Source organism: Denticeps clupeoides, chromosome 11, assembly GCF_900700375.1.
Source record: "Denticeps clupeoides chromosome 11, fDenClu1.1, whole genome shotgun sequence".
Taxonomy (NCBI): domain Eukaryota; kingdom Metazoa; phylum Chordata; class Actinopteri; order Clupeiformes; family Denticipitidae; genus Denticeps; species Denticeps clupeoides.
In genome coordinates, this window is record NC_041717.1 from 22,514,547 (window position 1) to 22,541,512 (window position 26,966).

A 26,966-nucleotide genomic window follows, 5' to 3' on the forward strand; every position below is an offset into this window, starting at 1 on the left:
CATTTGCACACCTTCACCCTAGCTGTTTTATGTTAAAGACATAAAATTGTAATATTTGGTTATGCTTGCATATTGGTTCCTTGTATACTTGCAATATTGAGGTCTGTAGCAGTCGCTAAAAGCATTTCACTGCATATCATACAGTGTATGAGACAAATAAAATTTTAATTTGATTTTATGGCGTCCTTGGCTGCTACCTTGTGGACATTTAAAAGATGTGGAATTTCCAGGAGGCAAAATGTGGAAAATGTTTAAGAGAAATAAAAAAAAAAAAAAAAAATCTTTATTACAAAACAAAAAGTTCCTACACGAAGTGGCTGAGAAAGACCCCATGTTATGACCAGCTGCTGCTGAACCAACCTCAGCAATGTTCTGGCCAGGCCTGTAGACTAGCGTTCCTCGATTGGAACTGGGTTTGGGGGAGATGGCCCCGACACCATGACACCAATGCAGCATAATATCAGAATTACAGGTTCCGGTCGTATTTATGAGTGACCCGATGATGGCCGAGTTGGTGGGAACCTTGTGGCATCTGACACCACATCAACCAGCATGAGAAGGTCAGTAATAATTCCACACCAGCCACTTCCTGTTTCTATCAGTTTATTTCTGTAAAGACAGATATAATGGATATAACGTGAGCGCTTGTCTCCTGTGCGTGGAGGAACGTTCCCTTCAGGATGTAAACACGTTTCCATGAGACACCAACATTCCGTTAAAAAAAGAAGCTGCATGAAAATATATTTTCAATCCGACAACTCCGCAGTACAAATATATGAATTCATGATTACATGCGAACTTTATTCCCCGTACATACACTATACAGACTTCCCCACAATGGCGCCGCCTCGGAGAAATGAAGCCTGCGGTACAGCGACCGGCTCCCTTCGCCGCTGCCACAAATAGTCCACGTCAGAACTGGCCCAGCGCTTTGGTCCTGCACACGGCCAGAAGGAAGAGATTTGGAGGGAAAAGGCACCATGCACACGTATGTGACTCGGGCAGGAGGAAAAAGGGACGAAAAGAACGACGTCGTCGTCGTCATCAGCAGCAGCAGCAGCAAACGTAGCACAATTCCCCGGGTCGGAGGTTAAGGCATCGGTCAAGAGTTCATATTCAGTTATTAAGGCAGCCTACAGGGAAGAAAAATACAACGACAGTCACGTTCAGGCATTTCTTCCACAATAAATCTGTCCACCGCCTTTTCAGAATGTTTCTTTTGTCTGGACATTTTTACAATCTCATCATTACAAAAAGCGCAATAAAGCAAAATGCTGATTATCCCGGCAGGGTTTATTCTGCCGTAGAAACGTGGCAGAAGGACGTGATGAAATAATGACCCTGCGTTGCCAGATATTTCAGTAAATGTTGTGAAAACGTGGGCGTGGCTGAATACCTGGGCGGGGCTCTCAGCCGTCGTTCTCATACTGACTCCAGCGCTTCTTCGACTTGAGCTCCTTCAGCCACTGTGGTGAGGACTCCTCTCTGAGCGGGAAACAGAAAGTGTAAAAGCGGAGTGAGGGGACCAGGCGGTGACGTGGGGAACGTAAGTGAGGAGAATCAGATGCAAGTTACAGGAGGTTAAGCAGGAATTACTTTACCTGGCAGACCCTTTTATCCAATTCTCATTCGATTTCTATAGATTTTGAGTTATAAAACTAAAGAGTCCTGATCAGGCCCAACTTGTCAGGAATACAGCATGCTGGGAATTGTTAAGCTAGACGATTATTTTTTTTTTTTTTTAAATTTTGTGCAGTGTGTTTGTGCATGTGCGCGTGTAAGCGTTAGACTCTTCTGAAATACTTTTTTTGCCAGGGTTCTTACACATTTTTACAAAAGAATTTCCATAACTTTTCATTGCAATATGTTCTCTGAAATTTCCATAACATAAATAAGTAAAAGAGATCATCAAAGGTATCGTTGGCACTGGTACTGGATCGATTAAGTGTTCAGTGGGGATTTACGTGGCAGTGGTGTACAGGAACTATGTACTTCGTTTTACGTTCATGGGTCTTTTCCAGAATTTTTTATGCTTATTTCGTATTTTTTTCAGGGCCGGGAAAATTCAGGGTTCTGGAGAGAATTGTTTTTTAATCTTGACAGATGTGTGGACAGTCGAGGGGACTCACCCGTCCTCCCTGCCGACTGGGCTGAGCGGCAGGACGCAGGACGCCCGGGGGAGGAAGGGGGATCTCGGGGAGCGAGACGTGGACGAGGGAGCGGAGCCGTCCGACTGGCCGTCCGAGTCGCCCCTCTTCTTCAGCTGGGCCTGAGTGTGCATACACACACATGCACACACACACACACACACACACACATATACACACACGCACAAACACAAAAACACATACACACATATACACACACGCACAAACACAAAAACACATATACACATATACACACGCACAAACAGTAAAACACACACACATATACACATGCACAGGCACACGTATATACACACGCATGCACACATACAAACATACACACACACACGCAAACAGGCACACACATACACACACAAAAACACACGCATACACACACAAACAGCTCTTTAAGAACAAGTAACTAGTGATGTGGGGTTGGTAGTAAATTCAGAATTCTCGCCTCCTACGATTAATATTTGTCACCTTGAGAGCTGAGGGGTCCACGCCAGGGAACAGCGCCACCCTCTGAGTGGAGGAGGTGGCGGGCGTCCGGGGGTCCGTCCCGCCGCTCGGGGACTCGGAATCGGACTCCTCCTGCAGACCCGGCTCGGGTTTCTCCTCTGTGAAGCGAACAAGCGACGGTGCTGATTGGCGTAATCTGTATGAATTGACCGCGGTGAGCGTCCTCGTACCGGTGGAGTCTTTAAAGCGCCAGTCCTGCGCCTCGCCGGGGACGCTGGGCAGCGCGGCGCTGTGGCGGCCAGGCCGGGACGGGGGGGTCCGCCGGCTCCGCTTCTTACTCAGCTGCACTCTGGAGCGCAGAGCGCTGGAGTCCAGCAGCGCGGTGGACGTCTGACCCACAAACACCCGCACGTGAGCGTTTCCACGTCGACAGGCGCCTAAAACGCGCTGCGGCGGCGGCTACTGACCTCAGGGAAGGGGAGGGGATCGACCCGCTCCTCGGGCGAGGGGGTGGAGCCATCCGGGGAGCCTGTGGCTGTGATTGGTTCGACGGGCGTCTGAGGCAGAGCGGGTTTGCGTGGTGATGGTGTGAGGCTGCTATCCGGGGATGGGGTGGCAGGGGTCAGACTGGGGTCAAACACAGGAAGGAAGACAAATAGCTAAAAAGCGCGTGTATATTCTGCAAGTTACAATGAAAATATACATTACATACACACTGTTTTAGTAATTAATTATGGCGTCCACAGGACCCCGATATGTCTGTACGAGACAAACGCAGCATCATTAGGACATTTCGATTCTGCACGTTTTCCATGGGCGGTCGAGTTCCGCGGCTGCTGACGGAGGTTCCCAGACCCCCGTCTTTGTAAGGTACTGCGCAACTTCAGGAAGAAGGTGCAAGCAGATTTCCCAGTTAAATAGTCAGAGAGAAATGAACGGGTGCAATTGAATATTAAACAAATAACGTGACGATCAGCAGAACCGATAAGGAACCAGGACCACCCCCATCCCTGCTCGTTCCTTCACCTGATGTACACGTTGCCGTGGAGAGCAGCACGAGGGCGGGCAGGAAGTAGGACCGGAGGCGAGCGCGGCGAGGAACGCGAGCGCGGCTTCCTACCTGCCGTCGGTGTGCAGCCCCGCGTCCCACGTTCCGTACTGGCTGTCGGACTCCTGCGCCACGGGACCCGCGTCCTTCACGTCCTCCGGGCCTTTAACACACTGCTTCAGCTGCTCCTGCATCCATTACAAATACAGGAAACACGTCAAGTCAACGCGAAGTCGTGCTTAACACGGCCACAAGGTGGCGTCCTCCACACACACACCCTCACATATCCACACAGCCATGAAACACTCATATCCTCATCATCCTCATCATCATCGAGAGCGATACTGCAGCCAGTCTGTTAGAGGCGATGCGGGACACACATTCATCTCACAATTACAGAATTAGAGGTGTAAAGGAAGGAGGAGGAACTTTTCTGGAATAACGCAGGAAAAAAAAAAAAGAAGACACGAGAATAAAAATGCAACAGGTACAAGGATACGAACGCCACTCCTTCTGATCAATAACCTTTCCAATAATTCAGACTGTGAAGCAGTTACGAGGAGCGCCCGTTTTCATTGGCTCCTGAATGTATGAGAGAGTGACAGAGAGAAGTGCACTGGCTGACGTAGTGTGTGTGAATGCGGTGTGTGTGAGTGTGTATGCATGTGTATGTGTGTGCGTGCGCGTGTGTGTGTGCGTGCGCGTGTATGTGTGTGCGTGCGCGTGTATGTGTGTGCGTGCGCGTGTATGTGTGTGCGTGCGCGTGTATGTGTGTGCGTGCGCGTGTATGTGTGTGCGTGCGCGTGTATGTGTGTGCGTGCGCGTGTATGTGTGTGCGTGCGCGTGTATGTGTGTGCGTGCGCGTGTATGTGTGTGCGTGCGCGTGTATGTGTGTGCGTGCGCGTGTATGTGTGTGCGTGCGCGTGTATGTGTGTGCGTGCGCGTGTATGTGTGTGCGTGCGCGTGTATGTGTGCGCGTGCGCGTGTATGTGTGTGCGTGCGTGCGCGTGTATGTGTGTGCGTGCGTGCGCGTGTATGTGTGTGCGTGCGTGCGCGTGTATGTGTGTGTGCGCATGCGCGTGTGCATGCGCGTGTGTGTGTGCGCATGCGCGTGTGTGTGTGAGTATGTGTATGAATGCGGTGTGTGTGTGTGTATGCAAGTGTGTATGCATGTGTAGTGTACGCATGTGTGTATATGTGTGTAGGGCGTCTGTCCGCAGCCAGTCGAGGGGATAATGAGGAGTAATGGGACGGGATGGTGGTGGAGAGTGAGGTGCCGTGTCTGTTGGACCGTGCTGGTTTTAATGAGGATGCTACAGAGGAAGCAGTGTGCCCCACACACACACACACACACACACACACGGCTTTGACTGATGCTGGACCATAACGGAGCGGACGTAATCGAAGTCACACCTCTAGCCTCCACAGGAACTTTTCATTCGAACCCGGTTATGGATGTTTTGTTGGGTAAACCTGGCCGGACAACGTGATTTACATATTTACATTTACGGCATTTACCAGACGCCCTTATCAAGACCGACTTACAATCAGTAGTTACAGGGACAGTCCCCCCCTGGAGACACTCAGGGTTAAGTGTCCTGCTCAGGGACACGATGGTAGTAAGTGGGGTTTGAACCTGGGTCTCCTGGTTAATGGTCTAGTGTGTTACCCGCCAGGCTACTACCACCCTACCACGACACACACGATAAAGGAGAATTTGAGGCTGCTAAAGTAAACATGCGGGACACACCCTGATTTACCTGGGCAGCTTTCAGGAAAGGTGTCTCTCGCTCTCTCTCTCTTACACACACACACACACACACACACACACAGGGCCTGAAGGGTGTGTTGCTGCACTCTGAACAATGTGCCATTCTTATCATGCCAGAAACGGCTTGCTTAGGCGGGGCAAACGCTCTGCAGGCTCTCCGCGACGGGAAGGTGGGAGGGCGGCGGGGCCAAATCGGCCCTTTCCAGACAGGAAGGGTGCGCCCGGGGAAGCGGCAGAACAATGAACGGATAAACGGAGGGTGGCGAGAGCGAGCGGAGCAGCCGCGGAGCGTTGTGGGCACCCGACACCCAAAACACACACGAAACCTCCAGACAACAGAGACAACATGCGGCCGTCCACGTTCACACACAACGTCAGCTGGGCCCATACCAGGCACGTCACAATGTCCTTCACGCTGTTCCCTGAATATTTTGTGGGGCTTCTTTTGTCTGGAATCATCTCTTTTGGGGACCACTGGGAGGGTGACATCAGGTCTGTAGAATACAGAGCCAGGCAGCACCATCTAGTGGTGCTTCCTTACGTGGCCCTCAACAATTAAACCCACTCAACTCTACCAGAAATGTGTGCTGATAATCATCTGATCCATGCATGTAATATATGCACCAAGCCCGGCAGGTTCAAACGTCAGTGTCACTGTGAAACACTGCAGCCCAGCACACGGTGCACACGGTGAAATGTGTCTTCTGTAGGGGAGCAGTGTGTGGGGACGGGACAACCTTCAGATTACGGGGCCGCTTCCTTAACCGCTAGGCCACCACTGGCCTCCACATCTAGACTGTGGAGATGCAAGTTCCACTTTTCTCTAATTGCCTTGTACATATGGCCAAACCTTTCATCTTGTGTATGACCAGCCAGTCAACCCTCAGTGAAACGCTCAAAGCCGTCTCAGGTAACTTCTGAAGTGCGGTTTCCACGCTCATGAACAGGCTGTTCTAGATGGACAGTGCGTCCATGTTGTTAACCGTACATTATGAAGACAGGCAGAGCGGAAACTTCAAACTGGCTTTATTGATTATCTGGACATGCTAAGAGACCATTTAGCCAAGCGTTGAGAGGAGGCTTGAGGCGGTGATCTTTCAGCTCAGGTTTACAACCACGTTTCAAATCAAGCAGTCCAGGCCACCTTCTCAAGAGGACAAGTGACGAAAAAAAAAGCACACACACACACACCGTATCATGGTCCTATTCAGACATATCTAGGACATGGCTTCATCAATCCACAGCAGCCAGCATAGAGGAAAGCCCACTGAGAAGCATCTCATAGCCACTGACCACACTGCTGGAGCTTATACCATCTTCAAGATGCCTCTACAAAAAGTGCTTCGTGAAAAGATGAGAAGACCGGACGGCTGAGCAACGCGATTTACGTACGAAAGGCACGGCAGGCGCGCCGCCGCCGGTCTGTAATGGAAAGTGTGAGTAGTGGTGAAAGAGGTCCGGAAGGAAGGCCCGGGGAATATTTGGGAAAATGCGCCATATAAAGAAAAAAAAAAAAAAAAATCCTGATGAAACCACAATTTATGTGTAATGTACGAAACTGGCAGACACACAAAGAGACTGAAGGCCATGTTCACCGGACAGTAGTGATCGACAAGACGGCTCTTGTTTGTTCTCTATTCTTCAAGTTGGACGCAATAAGATATTTATTAGAGAATTCAGCTTTTTAAAGATGTTAAATGAGCGTAAAAATAAACCTGAAGGACATTGTGATTCGTGCCGCATGGCTGGCACCTTGCTCAGCGTCTGCCAGCGGGTTGAAGGCTTCGAGGAGGAGGAGCGAACGCACGGGAGGACCACCCACTGGTCCCGGACGAACCGGACCAACGTGTGCTTATGTACCGCGCTCTCACACAATACAACCACCGCGTTCCAAGACAGGGTGCCGCTCTGAATTCCTCTTCGTTTATCTGCACGCTATGGAAGGAAAAACCTGTTCCATTTGACTTTGAAGCTTCAAGCACCAAAACTTCACTTTCAGTATTATTCAGAAATTCAAATCTGGACATCTGAGCATGAACAATCGATCGGTGATCACCTCAACTCGGACGATGGCGCTGTTGTGGATCAACCTAAAATAAACTGATAAAGTGATTGTCATTGTGATACACAGCAGCACAGCACACACAGTGAAATGTGTCCTCTGCATTTAACCGTCACCCTCGGTGAGCAGTGGGCAGCCATGACAGGCGCCCGGGCGACCTGACGTACACGTGTTTCCCGCCGATTAGTCCATTTCAGAAAAGTGCTGGATAACAGTCAATTTAAAACGAAACTAAACGATTATTTCTGTCCATTGTTTATTAGCGCTATTCCTTAATCAGACTGGCCGACGTTCTACATCATTTGGTGGAGCTCCTGCTGCGCGTTTACCTGCTGGTTATGTCGTATTGGGATTGTAACCACCGTCTGTGTGTTGATTTAAAGAGACTTTGTTCTGAGTTTACGGCGCTCTCTCTCTCTCCGAGTTTGAAATTCAAAAGCTAATAACATTTCTAAATCAGACGGAACAGGTTTCCTTCCACGGCGCATTACATATTACCCGTAACTGGTACGAATGGAACTAGAATGAACAGGGCGCTCTTCACTTATAGCGTGAGCGCGTGGTCGCTTTGGAATTTTACATCTACGCCGCTGTTCTTCAGCCGTGCGCAGATGTGTATGAGGATAGTGGCCTTTAGCGGTTATAAGGAAGGTTGCCACTGAGCACTGTCCACACACACTGCTCCTCAAGGGTGACGGTTAAATACAGAGGACACATTTCACCGTGTGCTGTGCTGCAATGTATCACGATGACAATCACTTTCACCCACCCCAAAAAAAAAAAAAAAAAAAGTGGGGCCCCGGAACCGTGTCCGGTGGAACGGAAACCATGTAATTACAAATACAGCTCCTCTACAGGGACTGCACGACCTTGGCAGGAAGGGAAAGTGGAGCTCTTACAGCAGTGGGTGTGGTGGGGGACGCGGTCCGTCTGCGCAGGGACAGACGCTGCTGGCTGCGAAGAGAGAAGCGGCGGAAGGACTCGCGGCTCCGGGAGGCCAGGCCGCGAAGGGACGCCGCCCTCTTGAACCCACCGCTTTCCTTGCTCCTTCCAGCTGCTGCCACCGCTCCTCCCCGCTCCACGTTGGTGGAGACGAAGTTCAGTGCCCCTTGCAGCGAGCGGCGGACGTTTCCCACCCAGCCCGCCATCTGGGACTGGGCCACCGACAACTTGTCTCCTAGGTACTCCATCTCTGATGAACAAGGACAATTCAGGAACAAGTGGAGAAGCACTGACGCGTGGGTTCAGTTGCCAGGTCACATGCTCTTTGACAGTCCCTGATGTCCCTCCACAATCAGGCAGTCTTTAGATTGCTAAAGTCGACGGGCGAGTCCCAGCAGAGCCTAGAAACTCACAGCGGTAGTCAAGCTTCAGTCACAAGAATAATGTCCAACAGCGTCAACAACCAATAATAACTGCATAATAATCAGCCTTGTCTTGGTCCATCTCCTTCAGAGGAACTGCTCCATAATGTATGGTCTCCATAAGCTGAGCTCGCTCACTGACTCACTCCATTCCAGTGGAGGGCAGATCCAGCAACGCCTGCAGAGGCTCTGTAGGTCACATTCAGTAAGAAAAAAAAAAGGTTCTACGCGCCCTCAGACGTGGCCGTCATGTCGTGCTGAATCCAGACCTGCATGGTGACAAGTTCCTTTCCCTCAGAGATAAAAAACCCGGCCAGATACGACTGAACACTCTCACGGGCACGGGCACGCCAAAGGCAAACACACGAGCCGGCTGTCCAACCTGCCACCCCAGGTTCCGCGGGCTGCAACTTCACGTCGGGCGCGGCCCTTTCCCGTCAGAGGAAGAGCCCCACGGCGCGCCAGCCGGTGACCCCGAGACTCTCCTCGTCCGCCACACAGGCAGCATCGCACGGCGGCGGAACGTCCTTCGTCTGTTCGCGGGGGCGCGTCAGCGGTGGGAGGAGTGAGAGGAGAGGGAGGGAGGGAGGGAAGCCTGTGATTTGTGGATGGTGGGAGGAGTGTGATCTAGACGCTGCAGCTCTATGCCAGCATGCGGTGAATGAGTGTGTGTGTGTGTGTGTGTGTGTATATGTGTGTGAGAGAGAGAGAGAGATGGGGCGATTATGTAATGTGGCCACAGATACAGTTTCTCTAAGAACGAGCCACAGGACCGAGATAGAGGACAGTAAAAGCCGTCACAATGTCATCAGGTCGACACCGGGAATCATGGGAACCTCCAGATACGCGCTAAAACAATCCTACTTCGTGTCACAGTTTTACCATTACAGCCTGTCCATAACACTGATCTCACAATCCCACCCCCAGCTGGCCTACATGACCACAAAATCGACCGCTGGCGCCCCCTGGTGTTCGGCCCCTGTAACCGCAGGGAACCGGTGTTGGGGTCATGGCGACAGTCACTGACCTAATTCAAAATAAAACTTTATTTCACCCACAGATTCTAAGCATGTGTCCCATTTTCATCCAGTCCAAAATCATTGTGTCTCCGTATAAAAGGTAAACACGAGAGACCTCTGGATCTTAACATCAGGACCGGCGGAATTTCATTAAAGGCTGGCCGATCATAAATACAATACTGACAGATGTGGCCATTACATTCCAGTATGATAAAAAAAGTGAGAACATTTGCATCTGCTATTTGACTGCTTTTGAGCAGTACTGTAAATGTGCCCTCAGCTTCCTCTATTTGGTGCTTTAACCACCAAAACGGGAATTAAATGCTTTTGTACAGTGGCGTGGGTGAAACACATCGCTGCGAACTGTTCCTCACACACTTTCAGAAGAAATGAAAAAGGCCTTAAGACATTTACGACATTAGAGATGGACACTGATACTGGCAGACTGCAAACACACACACACACACACAGTGTAAGATGAGCTTACAAGTAAGAAAGATGAAGCAAAACTATCTGTAAAGTCACAACGACGTCAGAAGCAAGCGAAGAAATGATGAGGAGACACGACGGCGACTTGTCACTTCCTCCGAGCCCTGCCTTACGCCGAAATTGTAAAATGAGGATGTGGTCAGCATGAATAACTTCTCATGAACAAGGGAGCATTACAGGTAATCTGACATATTTCATATAAAATCACATTTCTAAAACTTGCAGGTTCTGCAACAGAACACACACGGTACGGTGGATATTTATCGGCGGACCCGTCCTCCTCTGATTTAGCGGATTTTGGATGTGGTGAAAAGATGGCTTACCCAGAGGAGGTGTATTGGCCTGAAGCACGATGGGCAGAGACAGGCAGCCATCACCCTCCGGCTCTCTTCAGAATTTCCCGACAGTTCGCCCCCCCAACTCTCTCTCTTATTAGAAAACGCCCTCTCTTTATCGCTGCCGTCTGGCTTGCTGTCTGCTGGAGACGCTCAGTTATGACTGTTCCTTTACAGATGTCCAGAGAGAGGGTGAGCGAGAGACAGAACTTGCTCACACTTCCGCTAAAGCAACCACATGCGGCCGTTAACACTGCTGTGGTAGTAGCCTAGCAGGTAACACACTCGCCTATGAACCAGAAGACCCAGGTTCAAACCCCACTTACTACCATCGTGTCCCTGAGCAAGACGCTTAACCCTGAGTGTCTCCGGGGGGGACTGTCCCTGTAACTACTGATTGTAAGGCACTCTGGTAAATGCTGGAAATGTGCGAACAGGTACGTATGAGGAAAAAAAAAAATAAACCTGCCCTTTGATTTCAAGAGCGAAAACTTCCAAATGTGTCCATGAACAAATAACCTCTGGCTTTTATTTATACATTAACCCTTTCCTACATTATATATCAACTCGAGGTCAACTTAGTAGCCTAGTGGGTAACACACTCGCCTATGAACCAGAAGACCCGGGTTCGAATCCCACTTACTACCATTGTGTCTCTGAGCAAGACACTTAACCCTAAGTTGCTCCAGGGAGACGGTCCCTGTACCTGCTGATTGTAAGTCGCTCTGGATAAGGGCGTCTGATAAATGCTGTAAATGTCTCAGCAAGGACACACTGAACGGAACGATTGGTGAAGAGAAGGTCCAGATTCTAGAACAAAGATTCAATATAATTTGATGGAGCCACCAGGTGGCACCTGACTTTTACATAAATAAGTTTCTCGACATGAAAACTCTCCCAGGCAAAGAATCGGTAAGGAGTCAGGCTACATATTACAAATGATGACATAAGAACAGGTAGCATTCCTTTAAATTTGTGTTATACCACATGATCATTGTTTGTCCAAACAAATTTAACAGGGGTGGTTGTCCATAGTAGCCTAGCGGGTAACACACTCGTCTATGAACCAGAAGACCCAGGTTCAAACCCCACTTACTACCATCCCTGAGTCCCTGAGCAAGACACTTAACCCTGAGTGTCTTCGGGGGGGACTGTCCCTGCAACTACTGATTGTAAGTCGCTCTGGATAAGGGCGTCTGGAAAATGCTCTAAATGTAAATGTACATATACATTGTAATTCTTCATCATCTAAATGGTTTGTAGTACTGAACTGAGGCCATATACCTGCTGTGATTTTTTTTTGCATTGCTTCAAAATGCAAACATTAAAGTTTATTTAAAAATTATTAACATTTTCAATTGTATGAATGTATGAATGCATCATTTACATTTACGGCATTTATCAGACGCCCTTATCCAGAGTGACTTACAATCAGTATTACAGGGACAGTCTCCCTGGAGCAATTTAGGATTAAGTGTCTTGCTCAAGGACACGATGGTAGTAAGTGGGATTCGAACCCGGGTCTTCTGGTTCATAGGCGAGTGTGTTACCCACTAGGCTACTACCAACCTAATAAACCTAGCATCCCCATCCTAGCATCACTCATGCAATACCATGATATCAATATTGTTGCCATAGTATCACATCTATATTATTCAAATATTATCACCACCTAAATAAAGCAACCAAAGATGCAACTCACCCCCCAGCTGTGGTGTTCCCCCCTCCGGTGAGCGCTGCGGCTCCTCATTCGAGGAACAGGTCCATCAACAACACTCTCGGTCGGAGCGGAACGCCGACTCATGCTCCGAGAGCGCATGCGTGACAACTCCTGAGCACACAGATTTCAACCAAGATCATACACATCATTTTCAAATAAACGGTCACACCATCTGCCCAGAGGGAACAATTTCATTCAAACCACTAAACCCTGGTTACGCAGCGGTTGGAAGGAAAATATGGCCAAGAACCGGACCGGGACCTGAAGAATGACCCGAGCCCCCCAAGTCTCACCTGTTCTCTCCGTGCTGTTGTGCTCTCCATTCTGGGCTCCTGGGAAACCAGCTCCCAGGCTTCAGAAGCCCCCGTTGTCTTGAACTGGGCCATGCCTTTATCACCCTGCCCTTGTGTGGTGGACCCAAAGCATTCCTTCCTGGACATGGAAGTGGGTTGGAGGGAAAATGCTGCTCCGAGAAGGTCCACATCAATAGGGAAGGCTGCCCATTGCTTGTCTGGAACCACAGCTCCTTGAGAAGCATGACTAGAGTAATTAGAAAGTGCAGAAGATGCTGCAGCCATGGGTGGTGCCAATGTTGACAGCATGGTGGTAGCTGGAGTTGGTATTAAGGGAGGCGGGAGTGTAGGAATCAGTAATGGTATTTGAGATGTACTCTCTGCATGCCTCTGCAACCTCGGATCTGGACTGGATTTGATACTGGCTGTTCTTCTATGGGATTCCAATGGAACCCACGGATCATCGCCCAGAAGCTCTACCTTCCTCTGGTGCCAGAGATCGGATTGGTTTGCAGGCCATGCTTGCCTGGTTCCCATATGGCTTTCCCCAGTCAACCAGTCTGGTTCTTTTAGGCCAGGCTCAATGGGCTTGAGGGGTTGAGGAAGCATGAGCGACGTCTGAAGCGTTTGGGAGGGTGGATAGGGATTCAATTGCTCAAGAGTTTGTTGTGGTTGAAGGAGGGACTGTGACTCAGGTTGGAGAAGTGGTTGATATTTGGTCCAGTCAGGAGTAGTGGGTAGGGTTTGCATTTTGGTCCAATCTGGCAAATTGGCTGGGTGAGGCTGTTGAGGTCTGGTTTGAGACTGGGCTCTGGTCAAATTGAGAGATACGGGTTGAGGCTGCAGGGGTGGCTGAAGATGGAGGAGAGGCGGTTGAGCGAACTGGTATTGAGGCCTTCCCCACTCTGGATTCTGAGGCTGAATCTGTGTGCCGATACCAGCAACATCCACGTTCTGGAAGCCCACAGTGGAACTGACCTCTCCAGCAGAAGAAGTTTGAGACGGAGCACTGAAGGAGTCAATGTCAAGGATGGCTGGTCGGTAAGGTTCCTCTGATCGAGCTGAAGGCGGTTTCCATCGAGCTGAAGGTTGCTCAGGAGGTGTGGTATTGGATCGACTGGACCAATCTCCCAAAGACAATGAATCCAGGTCCAGCACTTGGGGTCTCAAAGAAGACTCCCTCCTCTTTTGTCGTTCCTGTTCCTGCTCCCTCTTCCTTTCCTGTGCACCATCTTTATCCTTCTTTTCCCTTGACCGCTGTTTCTCCTGCTGTTGTCGCTCTCTTTGCCGTTGCACCTCATACTCATGCAGCCGTTGCTTCTCAAGCTCTTTAAGTTTCTCAAATTCCTCCAGCTCCTTCTGCCGTTCTCTCTCGATTAGCTTCTGCTTTTCCATCTCCTTCAACCTCTCCAAAACTTTCTGTTTTTCCATCTCCCTCTGCTTTTGCCTTTCCAACTCTCTCTGTCTTTCCTGTCTTTCTCTTTCCTGTTGTTTCTGCCTCTCCATCTCCTTCTGCCTCTGTCTTTCCTGTTCTTTCTCCCTTTGTTTCTCTCGCTCTCTCTCCAGTTCCCTTTGTTTTTCCAATTCCCTCTGTTTTTGTTTCTCAATTTCTCTCTTCCGCTCGATCTCTCTTTGCTTCTCCCTCGCTCGCTCCATCTCTTTCTGCCGTTCAAGTTCCCTTTGGCGTTCATACTCCCTTAGTCGTAACCTCTCTTGATCCAACATCCTTACTTTCTCTCTCTCGTACTCTTTTTGCCGCTCTCTTTCAGCCTCTCTCTGTCGCTCCAGCTCCTTCTCCAATGCTTTCCGCCGCTCGTATTCCGATTCTTTTTGCTTCTGTCTTTCGACATCCCTCAGTTGCTGTAGCTCCCGTTGTCTCTCTTTTTCCTTGTCAACTTCTCTCTGCCTTTCTTTCTCTTTTTCGAGTTGTCTCTTTTTCTCATATTCCAGAAATTTCTGCTTCTCTGCTTCCATCACATCACCCACGATCTTCTGCTGCTGACGCAGACCCTCCTTGTCATGATCCTGCTTTCTGCTTCTTTCCCTTTCTGCACAGCCTTCGTTCTTCACTTGTGATTCCAGGTGTGCAGCGTTCCCGAGAGCGGCATCCAAAGAAGGGTTCCTGCGCAGAGGGACAACCTTACCCTGAGCGGCTGAGAGCTTCACAGGGTTATCAAAAGGCATGTCCACCGGCACGACTTTCCTCATGTTCTCACCCGCCTCTATTGAGGACATGGCTTCTTGTATCTGTCCAGTCAGAGCAAAGTACGTTGCTCTTGGTCTGGCCAGCAGTTCATCGCTCTCCAGCATCTTGGGACGTTTAGGTGCCGCCACCTCTTCCCTCTCGCCCCTCATTCTGCTCTTCTCCGCTAACGCCGGGAGAACGCTCTCGTCTTCATCCGACTCCAGTTCGGCAACTGCTAACCTCTGGATTTCCGTCTGCCTCTGGATTTCCTCTTCCATCATTCTAACCACATCCAGCTTCTTCTGCTGCTCCGTCTCGCCCCAACGCTGCAGGGCTCCCACTCTGAGGTAGCGAGGACTGCTCTGCCTCAGGGTGTCCGCTGCTGCAGGCACGTTCCTCTCTTCCTTGGCCCCTGTGCCAGGGGCCCTGTCTCTTTCTCCAGCATCAGAGCGGCGCGAGCGCAAGGTAAGAGCGCGTTCCTCCAGTCTAGCCGGCGGTACGTTTTCACTCACGGCACAGCTCTCGCTCAGCGATGACAGCGTGTCGAAGACATGCTCCACGCGCTTTGGACTGGAGGGGGACATAGGATCCCTGTATGTGGCTGTGACCAGGCTCCCATCGTCCTCCTCATCCATCCCTGTCAACGAGTGAAGGTCTCCTCTGGTATGGGTCGACCCTTGTTGCCACTGCGGCCTAGAAACCGCATCCTCCACCATCTGCACACTGTGCCTCTCCACTATGTTCTCAAACAGGGCCGCACGGACCGTCTGCACTCCACCAGAGCTCTCAGACCGGAACCATGCTTCAGGCCTTCGAGAAGATGCGTCGGGTTGTTTTGGAGTCAGGTTATTGCCATCAGATTGACTTTGATCTCTGTTGAGTGGATCTTCAGGCTGAAATGACAAGAGAGGTTACTTACTAACTCACTTTTTCTAAACCGGGTGGGGTGCGGGCCAGGGGTGGCAGTAGCCTGGAGGGTAACACACTCGCCTATGAACCAGAAGACCCAGGTTCAAACCCCACTTACTACCATCGTGTCCCTGAGCAGGACACTTAACCCTGAGTGTCTCCAGTGGGGGACTGTCCCTGTAACTACTGACTGTAAGTCGCTCTGGATAAGGGCGTCTGATAAATGCTGTAAATGTAAATGGGGCGGAGACTATTTAGACTCGCAAATGTATCTATCCACACGAACAATGAGGGGTGAGGTATAGTCGTTTTCGGCGGCCTGTTAGTTTTAAGCATTTTAGTCTTATTTTAGTTGGAATAATACATGAATACTTTATCGCGTCTCGTTTTTTTTTTGTCAACAATATTGTGTGATATATTCTACTGTATTTACAGTCACATGACCAGCATTTACGTTGCTTCTTGTCTCCATCACATCAATAAGGGTTTGAAGATATTTAGTCACAAGTACAGGCCAAAAGTCTGGACACCTTCTCATTCAACGTGTTTTCTTTCTTTTCATGACCATTTATGTTGGTAGATTCTCACTGAAGGCATCAAAACTATGAATGAACACATGTGGAGTTCAGTACAGAACTCCACATGTGTTCATTCATAGTTTTGATGCCTTCAGTGAGAATCTACCAACGTAAATGGTCATGAAAAGAAAGAAAACAAACTTTTGGCCTGTACTGTATCTGTAGTTGTACCATGAGTGAAGATTAAAGAGACCGTCTTGCCTCTATGTCGACTCAGTAAGCAGAGCTGTGTGCTCTTTGTTTAGGGAGATTAAAGAGGGTGTGGTGCGGAGACGCAGTAATCAAAGCCTTGTCCCTGTGTGTGACCTTTCTACCGAGCATGTACATGAGCAAGACTTTAATAGTCAGTCAGGTCACAGTGAACATGACTAATAGACCAACTCGGGTTACCGACGCTACGAAGCTGCCGGTTCCTCTGCGGTGTCGGCATCATTCCCAAAAGGAATTTTAGAACGTTCGGTGAATCAGAGGATCCGTTTAAAAAACAAAAATCAAAAGCACGGCACACTAAGTAAAATGACATGGAAACATGCAAAACATGCAAAACCAGAAGGCTTTTTCCTCAGAGTCGTCCCGATGTCACCGACTGCACTCATATTTAATTATGTGTACAATTACATCAAATCTGTGAATAATTGAAATGGTTACATCTTATTTTACGATCGGTTTTTAACGAATTACCTGTCTTCTGCTCTCCTGTGGACTCTTCGTCTCAGTAGTCGATGTAGATGGAAGCTTGTCAGACCCAAACCTGAGACAAAAAGACATTCACCTCTACATGATTATACAGGAGTCAAACACATATCACCACGTTTAGTCGTTATTACCGTTTGGTGAGATCTCGTGGGAGGGGGCGTGGCTTAACAGTAGGTTTCTGGGGTGGCGTCTGGACAGGAGGGGTCTCCTCGGTCAGCTCTTTTATTCGCTGTCTCACCCCGACTGCTTTGTCCACGTCTGGAATCGCCTGATTCGCTGAACGAGTCTCCGATGCGTCTGCAGACGCGGGAAGCGACAGCGAAGAGGAGCCGTCTAGCAACAGACTGATCCTCCGTTTTATACTTCCTCCTCCTCTTAACTCCTCGTTAGGGTCCCCTGCCTCATCCGATATCTCACCCCCTTTTTCTGGTACAGTGGGATTGGACAGAAAGTCCCCGGTCCCTTCTTCCCGCCTCCTTTCTCTCTTCCTGACTAGACCCGGTCCACCTTCGGAACCTTCTCCGCTCTCCGCATGCGGCGTGTTCTCCTTGCTCTCGGTTTTTAGATGCTCGGCCATGCCAGTGAAAGGCCTCCAGACTCAAATTTGGACGTGAGGTCTGTAGAGAGGGGACGGCGGCCTGATCGAAGGAGGGCTGGACTGGCTGCAAGAGCAGGGCTGTCTGAGAAGATCGCTGAAAACGGCCTGGGTCGAGAGCTTCTGCCATGAGGCCTCAGGGGCACAGGGGCTGAAATGTCCATTGATGGCACATCCCCTTTATTGTCCCCTGGTGGCACCTCAAGGCCCACCTCCGTAAGAAAGCCCATGGACTTTGCTCGTGTTAAAGAAGGTCCAGCAAGTTTTTGCCGTGATGCTCCTGACCACTCGGCCGAACCTTGGGGGGTCTGGCCCCGTCCTCGGTTCAGGGGGGCCACAGGTCCAGCTGTGGGCCTCTTGGCAACGTGAGACGGAGTAACTCTGTTAGGTTCTGGTTTAAAGGGCTGAGCAGCAGGTCTGGAGGGAGATGGTCCACTGATGCTGGTTGAGTGTGGCCGAACAGTCTGCTGAGGTTTAGAAGTGCTAGGAATGTCTGGTCTTGAAGGTGTGTTTTGTGAAGGATCAGAGTTTGGGAGACAGGGTTTGGGTTGAGGTTTTGGAGCCAGAATTGGCCGGATGGTGGGGTTCTTCTCCACAGAAAAAGGTTTGGGAGTCAGCCTGGGCTTTGGTCCAGGGACAGGCTTGCTGGGTTCAGGTGTGAGGATGAGAGAAACCTGGGAACCGGTGGAAGCCTCCATCAGACTGGTATTGCTGGAGTCGATGAGAGGACTGAGGTGCAGCCGTGTCCCAACTACAATTGTTCTCCCAGGCTCCAACTCCACCTCGGCAGCCATCTTGGCTGGATCTGGCCAAAGAGAAAGATCACCACAAACATGACAAGACCTCTCAACACAGATTACAATACAATTCACACGTTTGTACAATGTAGTTAAAATGATCCAGCCTGAGAACCGAGAAAACGCCCCATTGGTTTATTAATCTTCACACACGACTCGAGACAACGGAGACACAACGGGGGAAACACTAACTTTTCTGGGGTCATATATAATGGTCACAATGGCAAATAGAACCGATTTTACTCATAAAACACGTGCTCTTCCTCTGGCCGTGTTTGCTGTCCATCAAAATGCTGATTTGGGGGCTTGTGGATAAATGATTATGTCATTTGAGCCTCGTTTGATCCAGGCAGATACAGCCTGTACGGAATAATGCCTATAATCCCTATATGCACGTAATTTAACGCTCAGTCGAGTTGGAGCGAAACCTTGAGAAGGAAGAAGACGGTCGAGGTGGGACCGTTTCATGCAGGTGACAGCTTCCTCTTTATGGTGGGACCTGCGCTCTGGACTTGGGAGAACCAGACGCCTAAGGGCCCGTCACCAATTGGAGTTGCCATAAAACGGGGTGTGTGTTTAGTAACGAAGCGCACACACACACACACGCACACACACACACACACACGCCCACACCAGCAGTTCCAGCAAATCACAACGTGACGTCAAGCCGCGGGTGACTGAAAAATTCAGTGTGGGCAGCGACAACCAGGAGTGTCAAAGAAAGGAACGAAATCCTGGAAAACGCCGTTCGGTCAGTTCGCAAATCCACCCCCTGCAAGGCAGAGGACGCGGTTCACAGCACGAAATACTAAAACGAAGACGAAACCAAATAATCGAATCCCCCACACAGCCAACCGCGCTGAACAAAAAAAAAGAGAAAACTAAATATCACCGGACCCACAAATTGGTCGGGACCGTTTCAACGTACCGTGCAGCGCCGGCGCACACGCAACAGCAAATATAGTCACACTGACGTCCAGATATTTACTTCAACACTGAAATGAGGGTTGGAGAGCACATGCCGCCCTTTTACCAGACGCCCTTATCCAGAGCGACTTACAGTCAGTAGTAGGGTGCTAGTAGCCTAGTGGGTAACACACTCGCCTATGAACCAGAAGACCCGGGTTCGAATCCCACTTACTACCATTGTGTCCCTGAGCAAGACACTTAACCCTGAGTGTGTCCAGGGGGGGACTGTCCCTGTAACTACTGATTGTAAGTCGCTCTGGATAAGGGCGTCTGGTAAATACTCTAAATGTAGTAGTAACAGGGACAGTCAGGGTTAAGTGTCCTGCTCAGGGACACGATGGTAGTAAGTGGGGTTTGAACCTGGGTCTTCTGGCAACTACCACCCTACTACAGTGGTGTAAATAAACGAGAGAACTGTGCAGCCTTGAAAATAAAACGGGTAAAATTCACTTTCAGACTTTCCGTAACGTTCCACAATTCCACCCTCCTCTAGGTGCCACTTTCTCACGTTCGGAACTATTTATAATAAAAGGGTTCCACTCCTGGATTAATGTGGACTGGCACGGGTCCGACTGTGCGTTCAGCATGCACACACACACACACACACAAACACAAACACACACGTGCACGTACCGCCCGGACAACAATAACTCACCTGCCCGGCGGTCAACCGTCTGCAGACAAGCCCTGGTTTCTGTGGCAACCGCAGGGTGATGATGTCATACCATATGGAAAGGGGGAGGGGCCAGACGCTGTTGGGGAAATACAGCGTGGTCAGACAACGCAGACACTGCAGGACCGTCTCTGTCTCTCTCACTCTCTCACACACACTCGCTGCCAGACAGAAGGTGGTTGTGTTGAATAACAGGTTGACTGAATCTCAGCTTATCACACTCGTGTGTGCTCTGATTATCTACCACCATGTTTACACTCAACACACACACACACACACACACACACACACGTTCAAGTCTTTACCCGCGAGACTGACCTACATCTCCAGATGAACTACGTACCACTACACGCGATACGGGTCTGTTTGTGAAATCCAAGACCTCCTGTGGACGAGGTGAAGAGAGAGAGAGAGGCCGCGGGCGGGCGAGCGATTTAAAGGGGACTGGCGACTGGAGGCGGTGGTTTGTTGACAGGAAACGCTGGGAATGTTAAAAAACGCGGCGAGAGACCCAGCGGACCGGCGGCCCGAGGCGGAGCACACACACCCCGGACGCAACTTTACGAACGGGCCGGTAGAACCGCGCTAATATATATATATATATATATATAAAAAATAACCCAGCGGCGCAGGAAAAGTAGCAGGAAGTACCGGGAAAAGCCGGAACTTCCGCACAACGCAAACATTTCCAAGGTCCCACCAGCTCACGTCCGGCAAGCTGTGGCCTCCTTCCACCTCGTTTCCAGCTGATTCTGTGGAACAAACTGAGGAGTCGAGGCAGCGTGTGAACTTTATCCCGTCAGATGTTCTACGTTTCTTCACATTACGTGTTAAATACGTCCGCGGGACGAGAGTTAAACGTCCCCTGACATGAAAATGTGACCGTGAGATGATTGGACATTAGTGTCTACGGTCCTGCAGTGTCTAGAAATGGTGGTCGGTGTAGAGTGTTTTGGTCGTTCTGCTTCACCGTACAGAGAGCGGCAGCTCAGAGTCTGGACGCCCCTGCGACTAAGACCGAGACATTTAGAAGAATCCAACACAAGAAACGTATTCGTCAAAAGTGACGTGGCTGTCATTGTGAAACACTGCAGCACAGCACACGGTGACACGGTGAAACGTGTCCTCTGTATTTAACCGTCACCCTTGGTGACAGTGGGCACCATGACAGGCGCTCGGGGAGCAGCGTGTGGGGACGGTACCTTCATCAAGGGGACCTCGGTTGCACCTTGGTGGATCGGGATTCGAACCGGCGACCTTCTGATTACGGGGCCGCTTCCTTAACCGCCAGGCCCCCACTGGCCCTACATATTTGGTATTTGTGGTATGAGGAGGAAGTGAAGTACGTTTTACCTTCGCGGCGACGTTGTTCACTATTGTCGTCGGCGTCGCGATGAGTTGCTCATTAACATGAGTGAACGATAAGAAAGTGTTCAGCATAAACCGTCCCCGCTGTCCAACTGAAGGTGGCGGAGAGAAGACGGGAGTGTGAAACGCTGCCATCACAGCAAAAGCTCCCTGATTTGGAGACGCAAATCTTCAAATTTGTGGCCTTCTGTTTACATTTCCAGCATTTACCAGACGCCCTTATCCAGAGCGACTTAGTCAGTAGTTACAGGGACAGTCCCCCCCCGGAGACACTCAGGGTTAAGTGTCCTGGTTAAGTGTCTTCTGGTCCATAGGCGAGTGTGTTACACACTAGGTTACAAAATGCATTAATCACATGACCTGACGCGTTTTATTTCTGCATCTTCGGCTTCATTGTGTGACGTATCTGTGAAGGTTCTCAGACAAGTTCTGTGGATGCAATCTCTCTAGATGTAATAAATGCACGTACTGGTTTATGCGTGATGGGTCCTACATCACACACGCATCATGTTAGAGTGTAATTCTGCCCCAAACGTCTGCGTTTTTATGAACCAAACGGCATTTTGCTCCGGTCTCTGTCCCGTGTGATGTGGTGAGGAGAACGTTTGATGGAAGCAGGTTCGTGGCACGGCCGGTCCCAGGGCCTTCAGGAACGTGGTGGAGAAGCTGGCAGGAAGAGAGATAAGGAGGAGGAGGAGGAGGAAAAGAAATAAACGTGTGATAACCGCTTCTCCGAGGTGGGGGCAGGATGATAAGGAGACGCCTGAGAGACCTTTCAACTTTGACCTGTTGCACTCACGGATGCAGCTGATAAGATCAAAACATAAACGCGTCCCCACACGCGACCCTACATCCGGCAGATTCCCGTTTACCGCGATTCAGCCGGGAAAAGGAGAACATGTGGCACGTCACAGCCAGGCCACCAGTCACCAACAAAGACCCAGGGTGACGCCGGATTACACCGACACGATAAAAATATAGTCACCGACACAGACACACCCGGCGACACCTTCACAACCGTCCCCACCACGTCCTCACCGCACAACTCAGGTTCAGCCAGTTTTACCAAAGTAAAAGTACCCGCCAGTCTTCCACAGAAAAGAAAGGACTGGTGACGTTAACACACACACACACACACACACACACACACACACACACACACACACCACACCACACACACCCTCTCACTCATACACACACACACACACTCACAGTCTCATATACATACACACACCCTTTCACACATACACACAAACTCTCACTCATATACATACACACTCACAGTCTCATATACACACACACACACACACACAAACCCTCTCACTCATATACACACACACACTCATAGTCTCATATACATACACACACCCTTTCACACATACACACAAACTCTCACTCATATACATACGCACTCACAGTCTCATATACACACACACACACACACAAACTCACACACACCCTCTCACTCATATACACACACACACTCACAGTCTCATATACATACACACACCCTTTCACACATACACACAAACTCTCACTCATATACATACACACTCACAGTCTCATATACACACACACACACACACACAAACCCTCTCACTCATATACACACACACACTCATAGTCTCATATACATACACACACCCTTTCACACATACACACAAACTCTCACTCATATACATACACACTCACAGTCTCATATACACACACACACACACACATACACACAAACCCTCTCACTCATATACACACACACACTCATAGTCTCATATACATACACACACCCTTTCACACATACACACAAACTCTCACTCATATACATACACACTCACAGTCTCATATACACACACACACACACCACACACACTCATAGTCTCATATACACACACACACCCTTTCACACATACACACACACTCTCACTCATATACATACACAAACTCTCACTCATATACACAAATACACTTGCTCACACACACACACACACACACACACTCTCTCTGTCTCTCACGCACACACACCTGTTGGTCCACCTGCAGCACTCATCTCCCCTCCACAGTAAGCAGGGGGTGTAATGACTAAATTAACACACACTTATAAATATTAACTTAGTGCGAGGAACAGCGAGCACCGTCACAATAGCAGAGTATTGGTGTTGAGAAGAGAGTTAAATATTCCACATTACTTTACCAGAGCCAGTAGTAGTAAAAGCGGAGGGTACAGTGATGAACTTGGCTCCTTTAATAACGACCCTGTAATGGTGTAAAACAAGTAAAGTGTCCCGGCGGAGCGGCGTTAGCCGACGCTGCTAACCGACGCGCGGCTACACAGACGCTCATTGTTCGGCGCTCCGGAGCCGAAACCGAAGCCGCGGTCACCTGCGACGAACGCGGCGACGAAACGAGTAGCGACGCGGACAGAAACACAGAATAATAATAAAAAAAGGCCCGCACGACACGCACCTTGAACCGGGCCCGGCGGCGTCCCTCTTAAAACCGTCCCTCGCCGGCCCCGCTTACTTCTTCATCCCCTCCTCCCGGCGGCCTGGCCCGCTGCTGGAGAGCCGGAGAGCCGGAACCCGGAGGCAGGGCCGGGCCAGCGCGGAAGGAGAAGGGATTTGTTGTGGCGTGTTCGGCCCGGCCGGGACCGGACGGCGGCGGCGGGGCGCGGCGACTCTGCCCCCGTGTGGCCGCGGCTGGAATCGCTGCTCTTGTCTGACATTGGAACAGTGTTGATGTGTCATATACAGCTTTAGTGCAAGATACAAATGCAAAAATACATATATACAAAAATACCAAAGTACGGGGTTCATATGTGCAAAGGATCTGAAATACACTCCTGAACGTAAGATCCACTGGAAATAGAAGTATTCTCATTTTGTCATGGTGGGTTGTAAGTGGGTTGTTCAAAATGCAAAAAGCAGAAACAGGAGCAAGAGATAAAAAAAATAAAAGCATTAAACTCAAACAGGCTGTTCATCGGCTGATAAAAATTTTAAGGCCATTTTCTTTGAAAGGTAGAATCTGAGCGGAAATTCTGTGAGAAATTCACACTGTCGTGGGAGGGTGTTCTGGGCGTTCTTGGGCTGGTATGGCCGCAAGCAGTCTCTGCTTGAAAATCTTGGACTTTAAACAACCTAGGCTTGAACACATATCCAAGAGTGAAAATACCTCTTAACTTACTTTAGAAAAAAGCTAACAAGGCGATGCAAAAAACTTCATTTTAAAAAGGTTTTCAACAGTTAAAGCACCTGTTATTGCCAGGCAGTCTCCCATCCAATACTGACCAGGCCCAAGCCTTCTTAGCTTCCGAGATCAGACGAGAACGGTCATCTTCGGCTGGTATGGCCGTAAGCAATCTCTGCTTGAAAATCTTGGACTTTAAACAAAAAAGGCTTCAAAACATATCCGAGAGTGAAAATGACTCTTAACTTCATTTAGAAAAAAGTTATCAAAGCGATGCAAAAAACTTCATTTAAAAACGTTTTTCAACAGTTAAAGCTTACAGCACCTGGTATTGCCAGGCAGTCTCCCATCCAAGTACTGACCAGGCCCAAGCCTTCTCAGCTTCCGAGATCAGACGAGAACGGGCGTTCTTGGGCTGGTATGGCCGTAAGCAATCTCTGCTTGAAAATCTTGGACTTTAAACAATGCACTTAATATGTAATTCCCCGCTGGGGGACGTATCTGATATTAAACTGACATCAGGGTGGGTCGCACCTTAAGGCCGAGAGCTGGAAAACCCCACTTAATCTATTCAGCTGCATCCCACTCCACAGCCAGGCCTGTGAAAGATTCTCATAGAGCACTCACAGACACGGACACTTGAAGAGCAGTTTGTAAAAAAAAAAAAAAAAAAAAAAAAAAAAGGCGGGAAAAAATATCCAAGGGTGAAAATGACTCTTAACTTCATTTAGAAAAAAGCTAACAAAGTGATGCAAAAAACTTCATTTTAAAAAGTTTTTCAACAGTTAAAGCTTACAGCACCTGGTATTCTCAGGCAGTCTCCCATCCGAGTACTAACCAGGCCCAAGCCTTCTTAGCTTCCGAGATCAGACGAGACCGGGGCGTTCTTCGGCTGGTATGGCCGTAAGCAATTTCTGCATGAAAATCTTGGACTTTAAACAAAAAAGGCTTCAAAATATATCCGAGAGTGAAAATGACTTTTAACTTCATTTAGAAAAAAGCTAACAAAGCGATGCAAAAAAATTCATTTTAAAAAGTTTTTCAACAGTTAAAGCTTACCGCACCTGGTATTCTCAGGCAGTCTCCCATCCGAGTCCTAACCAGGCCCAAGCCTTCTAAACTTCCGAGATCAGACGAGACCGGGCGTTCTTCGGCTGGTATGGCCGTAAGAAATCTCTGCTTGAAAATCTTGGACTTTAAACAAAAAAGGCTTCAAAAAATATCCAATAGTGAAAATACATTTACATTTACATTTACAGCATTTATCAGACGCCCTTATCCAGAGCGACTTACAATCAGTAGTTACAGGGACAGTCCCCCCCTGGAGCAACTTAGGGTTAAGTGTCTTGCTCAGGGACACAATGGTAGTAAGTGGGATTTGAACCTGGGTCTCCTGGGTCTCCTGGTTCACAGGCGAGTGTTTTACCCACTAGGCTACTACCACCTTATATACCTCTTAAGTTATTTTAGAAAAAAGCTAACAAAGCGATGCAAAAAAATTCATTTTAAAAAGTTTTTCAACAGTTTAAGCTTACAGCACCTGGTATTCTCAGGCAGTCTCCCATCCAAGTACTAACCAGGCCCAAGTCTTCTTAGCTTCCGAGATCAGACGAGACCGGGGCGTTCTTCGGCTGGTATGGCTGTAAGCAATTTCTGCATGAAAATCTTGAACTTTAAACAAAAAAGGCTTCAAAACATATCCGAGAGTGAAAATGACTTTTAACTTCATTTAGAAAAAAGCTAACAAAGCGATGCAAAAAACTTTATTTTAAAACATTTTTCAACAGTTAAAGCTTACAGCACCTGGTATTCTCAGGCAGTCTCCCATCCAAGTACTAACCAGTCCCAAGCCTTCTTTGCTTCCGAGATAAGACGAGACCGGGTATTCTTCGGCTGGTATGGCCGTAAGCAATCTCTGCTTGAAAATCTTGGACTTTAAACAAAAAAGGCTTCAAAACATATCCAAGAGTGAAAATACCTCTTAACTTACTTTAGAAAAAAGCTAACAAAGCGATGCAAAAAACTTCATTTTAAAAAGTTTTTCAACAGTTAAAGCTTACAGCACCTGGTATTCCCAGGAGGTCTCCCATCCAAGTACTAACCAAGCCCAAGCCTTCTTAGCTTCCGAGATCAGACGAGACCGGGCGTTCTTGGGATGGTATGGCCATAAGCAATCTCTACTTGAAAATCTTGGACTTTAAACAATGCACTTAATATGTAATCCCCCGCTGGGGGACGTATCTGATATTAAACTGACATCAGGGTGGGTCGCACCTTAAGGTCGAGAGCTGGACAACCCCACTTAA

At 49.0% G+C, this 26,966-nt stretch overlaps 2 protein-coding genes, 2 non-coding genes and 4 pseudogenes across 4 annotated transcripts; all 8 read right to left on the reverse strand.

Annotated features, from left to right (window-relative positions):
- Positions 1-586: 586 nt before the first annotated feature.
- Positions 587-17,631, reverse strand: LOC114799870 (stress response protein nst1-like). The gene is made up of 11 exons (XM_028996777.1): positions 17,207-17,631; positions 17,061-17,130; positions 12,708-15,785; positions 12,397-12,525; positions 3,727-3,842; positions 3,074-3,233; positions 2,837-2,996; positions 2,628-2,764; positions 2,130-2,269; positions 1,397-1,485; positions 587-1,133 (listed from the first exon to the last, which is right to left on the reverse strand). Exons 3-10 carry the CDS (start codon positions 15,606-15,608, stop codon positions 1,410-1,412), a joined length of 3,819 nt encoding a protein of 1,272 aa, XP_028852610.1. The 5' UTR covers positions 15,609-15,785; positions 17,061-17,130; positions 17,207-17,631; the 3' UTR covers positions 587-1,133; positions 1,397-1,409.
- Positions 17,632-17,636: 5 nt separating this feature from the next.
- LOC114799716 (proline-rich receptor-like protein kinase PERK9) lies at positions 17,637-24,179 on the reverse strand. The gene is made up of 2 exons (XM_028996519.1): positions 23,938-24,179; positions 17,637-18,475 (listed from the first exon to the last, which is right to left on the reverse strand). Exon 2 carries the CDS (start codon positions 18,462-18,464, stop codon positions 17,637-17,639), a length of 828 nt encoding a protein of 275 aa, XP_028852352.1. The 5' UTR covers positions 18,465-18,475; positions 23,938-24,179.
- Positions 24,180-24,973: 794 nt separating this feature from the next.
- LOC114800188 (uncharacterized) lies at positions 24,974-25,092 on the reverse strand (annotated as a pseudogene).
- A 357-nt stretch (positions 25,093-25,449) lies between these two features.
- On the reverse strand, positions 25,450-25,569 carry LOC114800202 (5S ribosomal RNA). Its single transcript, XR_003751354.1, has one exon. It is a non-coding gene; the product is annotated as a 5S ribosomal RNA (ribosomal RNA).
- Positions 25,570-25,712: 143 nt separating this feature from the next.
- LOC114800190 (uncharacterized) lies at positions 25,713-25,831 on the reverse strand (annotated as a pseudogene).
- Positions 25,832-26,188: 357 nt separating this feature from the next.
- On the reverse strand, positions 26,189-26,308 carry LOC114800212 (uncharacterized; annotated as a pseudogene).
- Positions 26,309-26,451: 143 nt separating this feature from the next.
- Positions 26,452-26,570, reverse strand: LOC114800189 (uncharacterized; annotated as a pseudogene).
- A 143-nt stretch (positions 26,571-26,713) lies between these two features.
- LOC114800192 (5S ribosomal RNA) lies at positions 26,714-26,832 on the reverse strand. The gene has a single exon (XR_003751347.1). It is a non-coding gene; the product is annotated as a 5S ribosomal RNA (ribosomal RNA).
- Between the last annotated feature and the right edge of the window lie 134 nt (positions 26,833-26,966).

Bases quoted from the DNA above. Each gene is read 5' to 3' on its own strand.
- LOC114799870 (XM_028996777.1), bottom strand. From the start codon at position 15,608: ATGGTGGAGGATGCGGTTTCTAGGCCGCAGTGGCAACAAGGGTCGACC. The intron at 2,997-3,073 runs GTCAGTAGCCGC...TTTGTGGGTCAG, and splicing joins ATCCCCTCCCCTTCCCTGAG to ACGTCCACCGCGCTGCTGGA. The intron at 1,486-2,129 runs GTGAGTCCCCTC...TTTCCCGCTCAG, and splicing joins CCAGTCGGCAGGGAGGACGG to AGAGGAGTCCTCACCACAGT.
- LOC114799716 (XM_028996519.1), bottom strand. From the start codon at position 18,464: ATGGCTGCCGAGGTGGAGTTGGAGCCTGGGAGAACAATTGTAGTTGGG.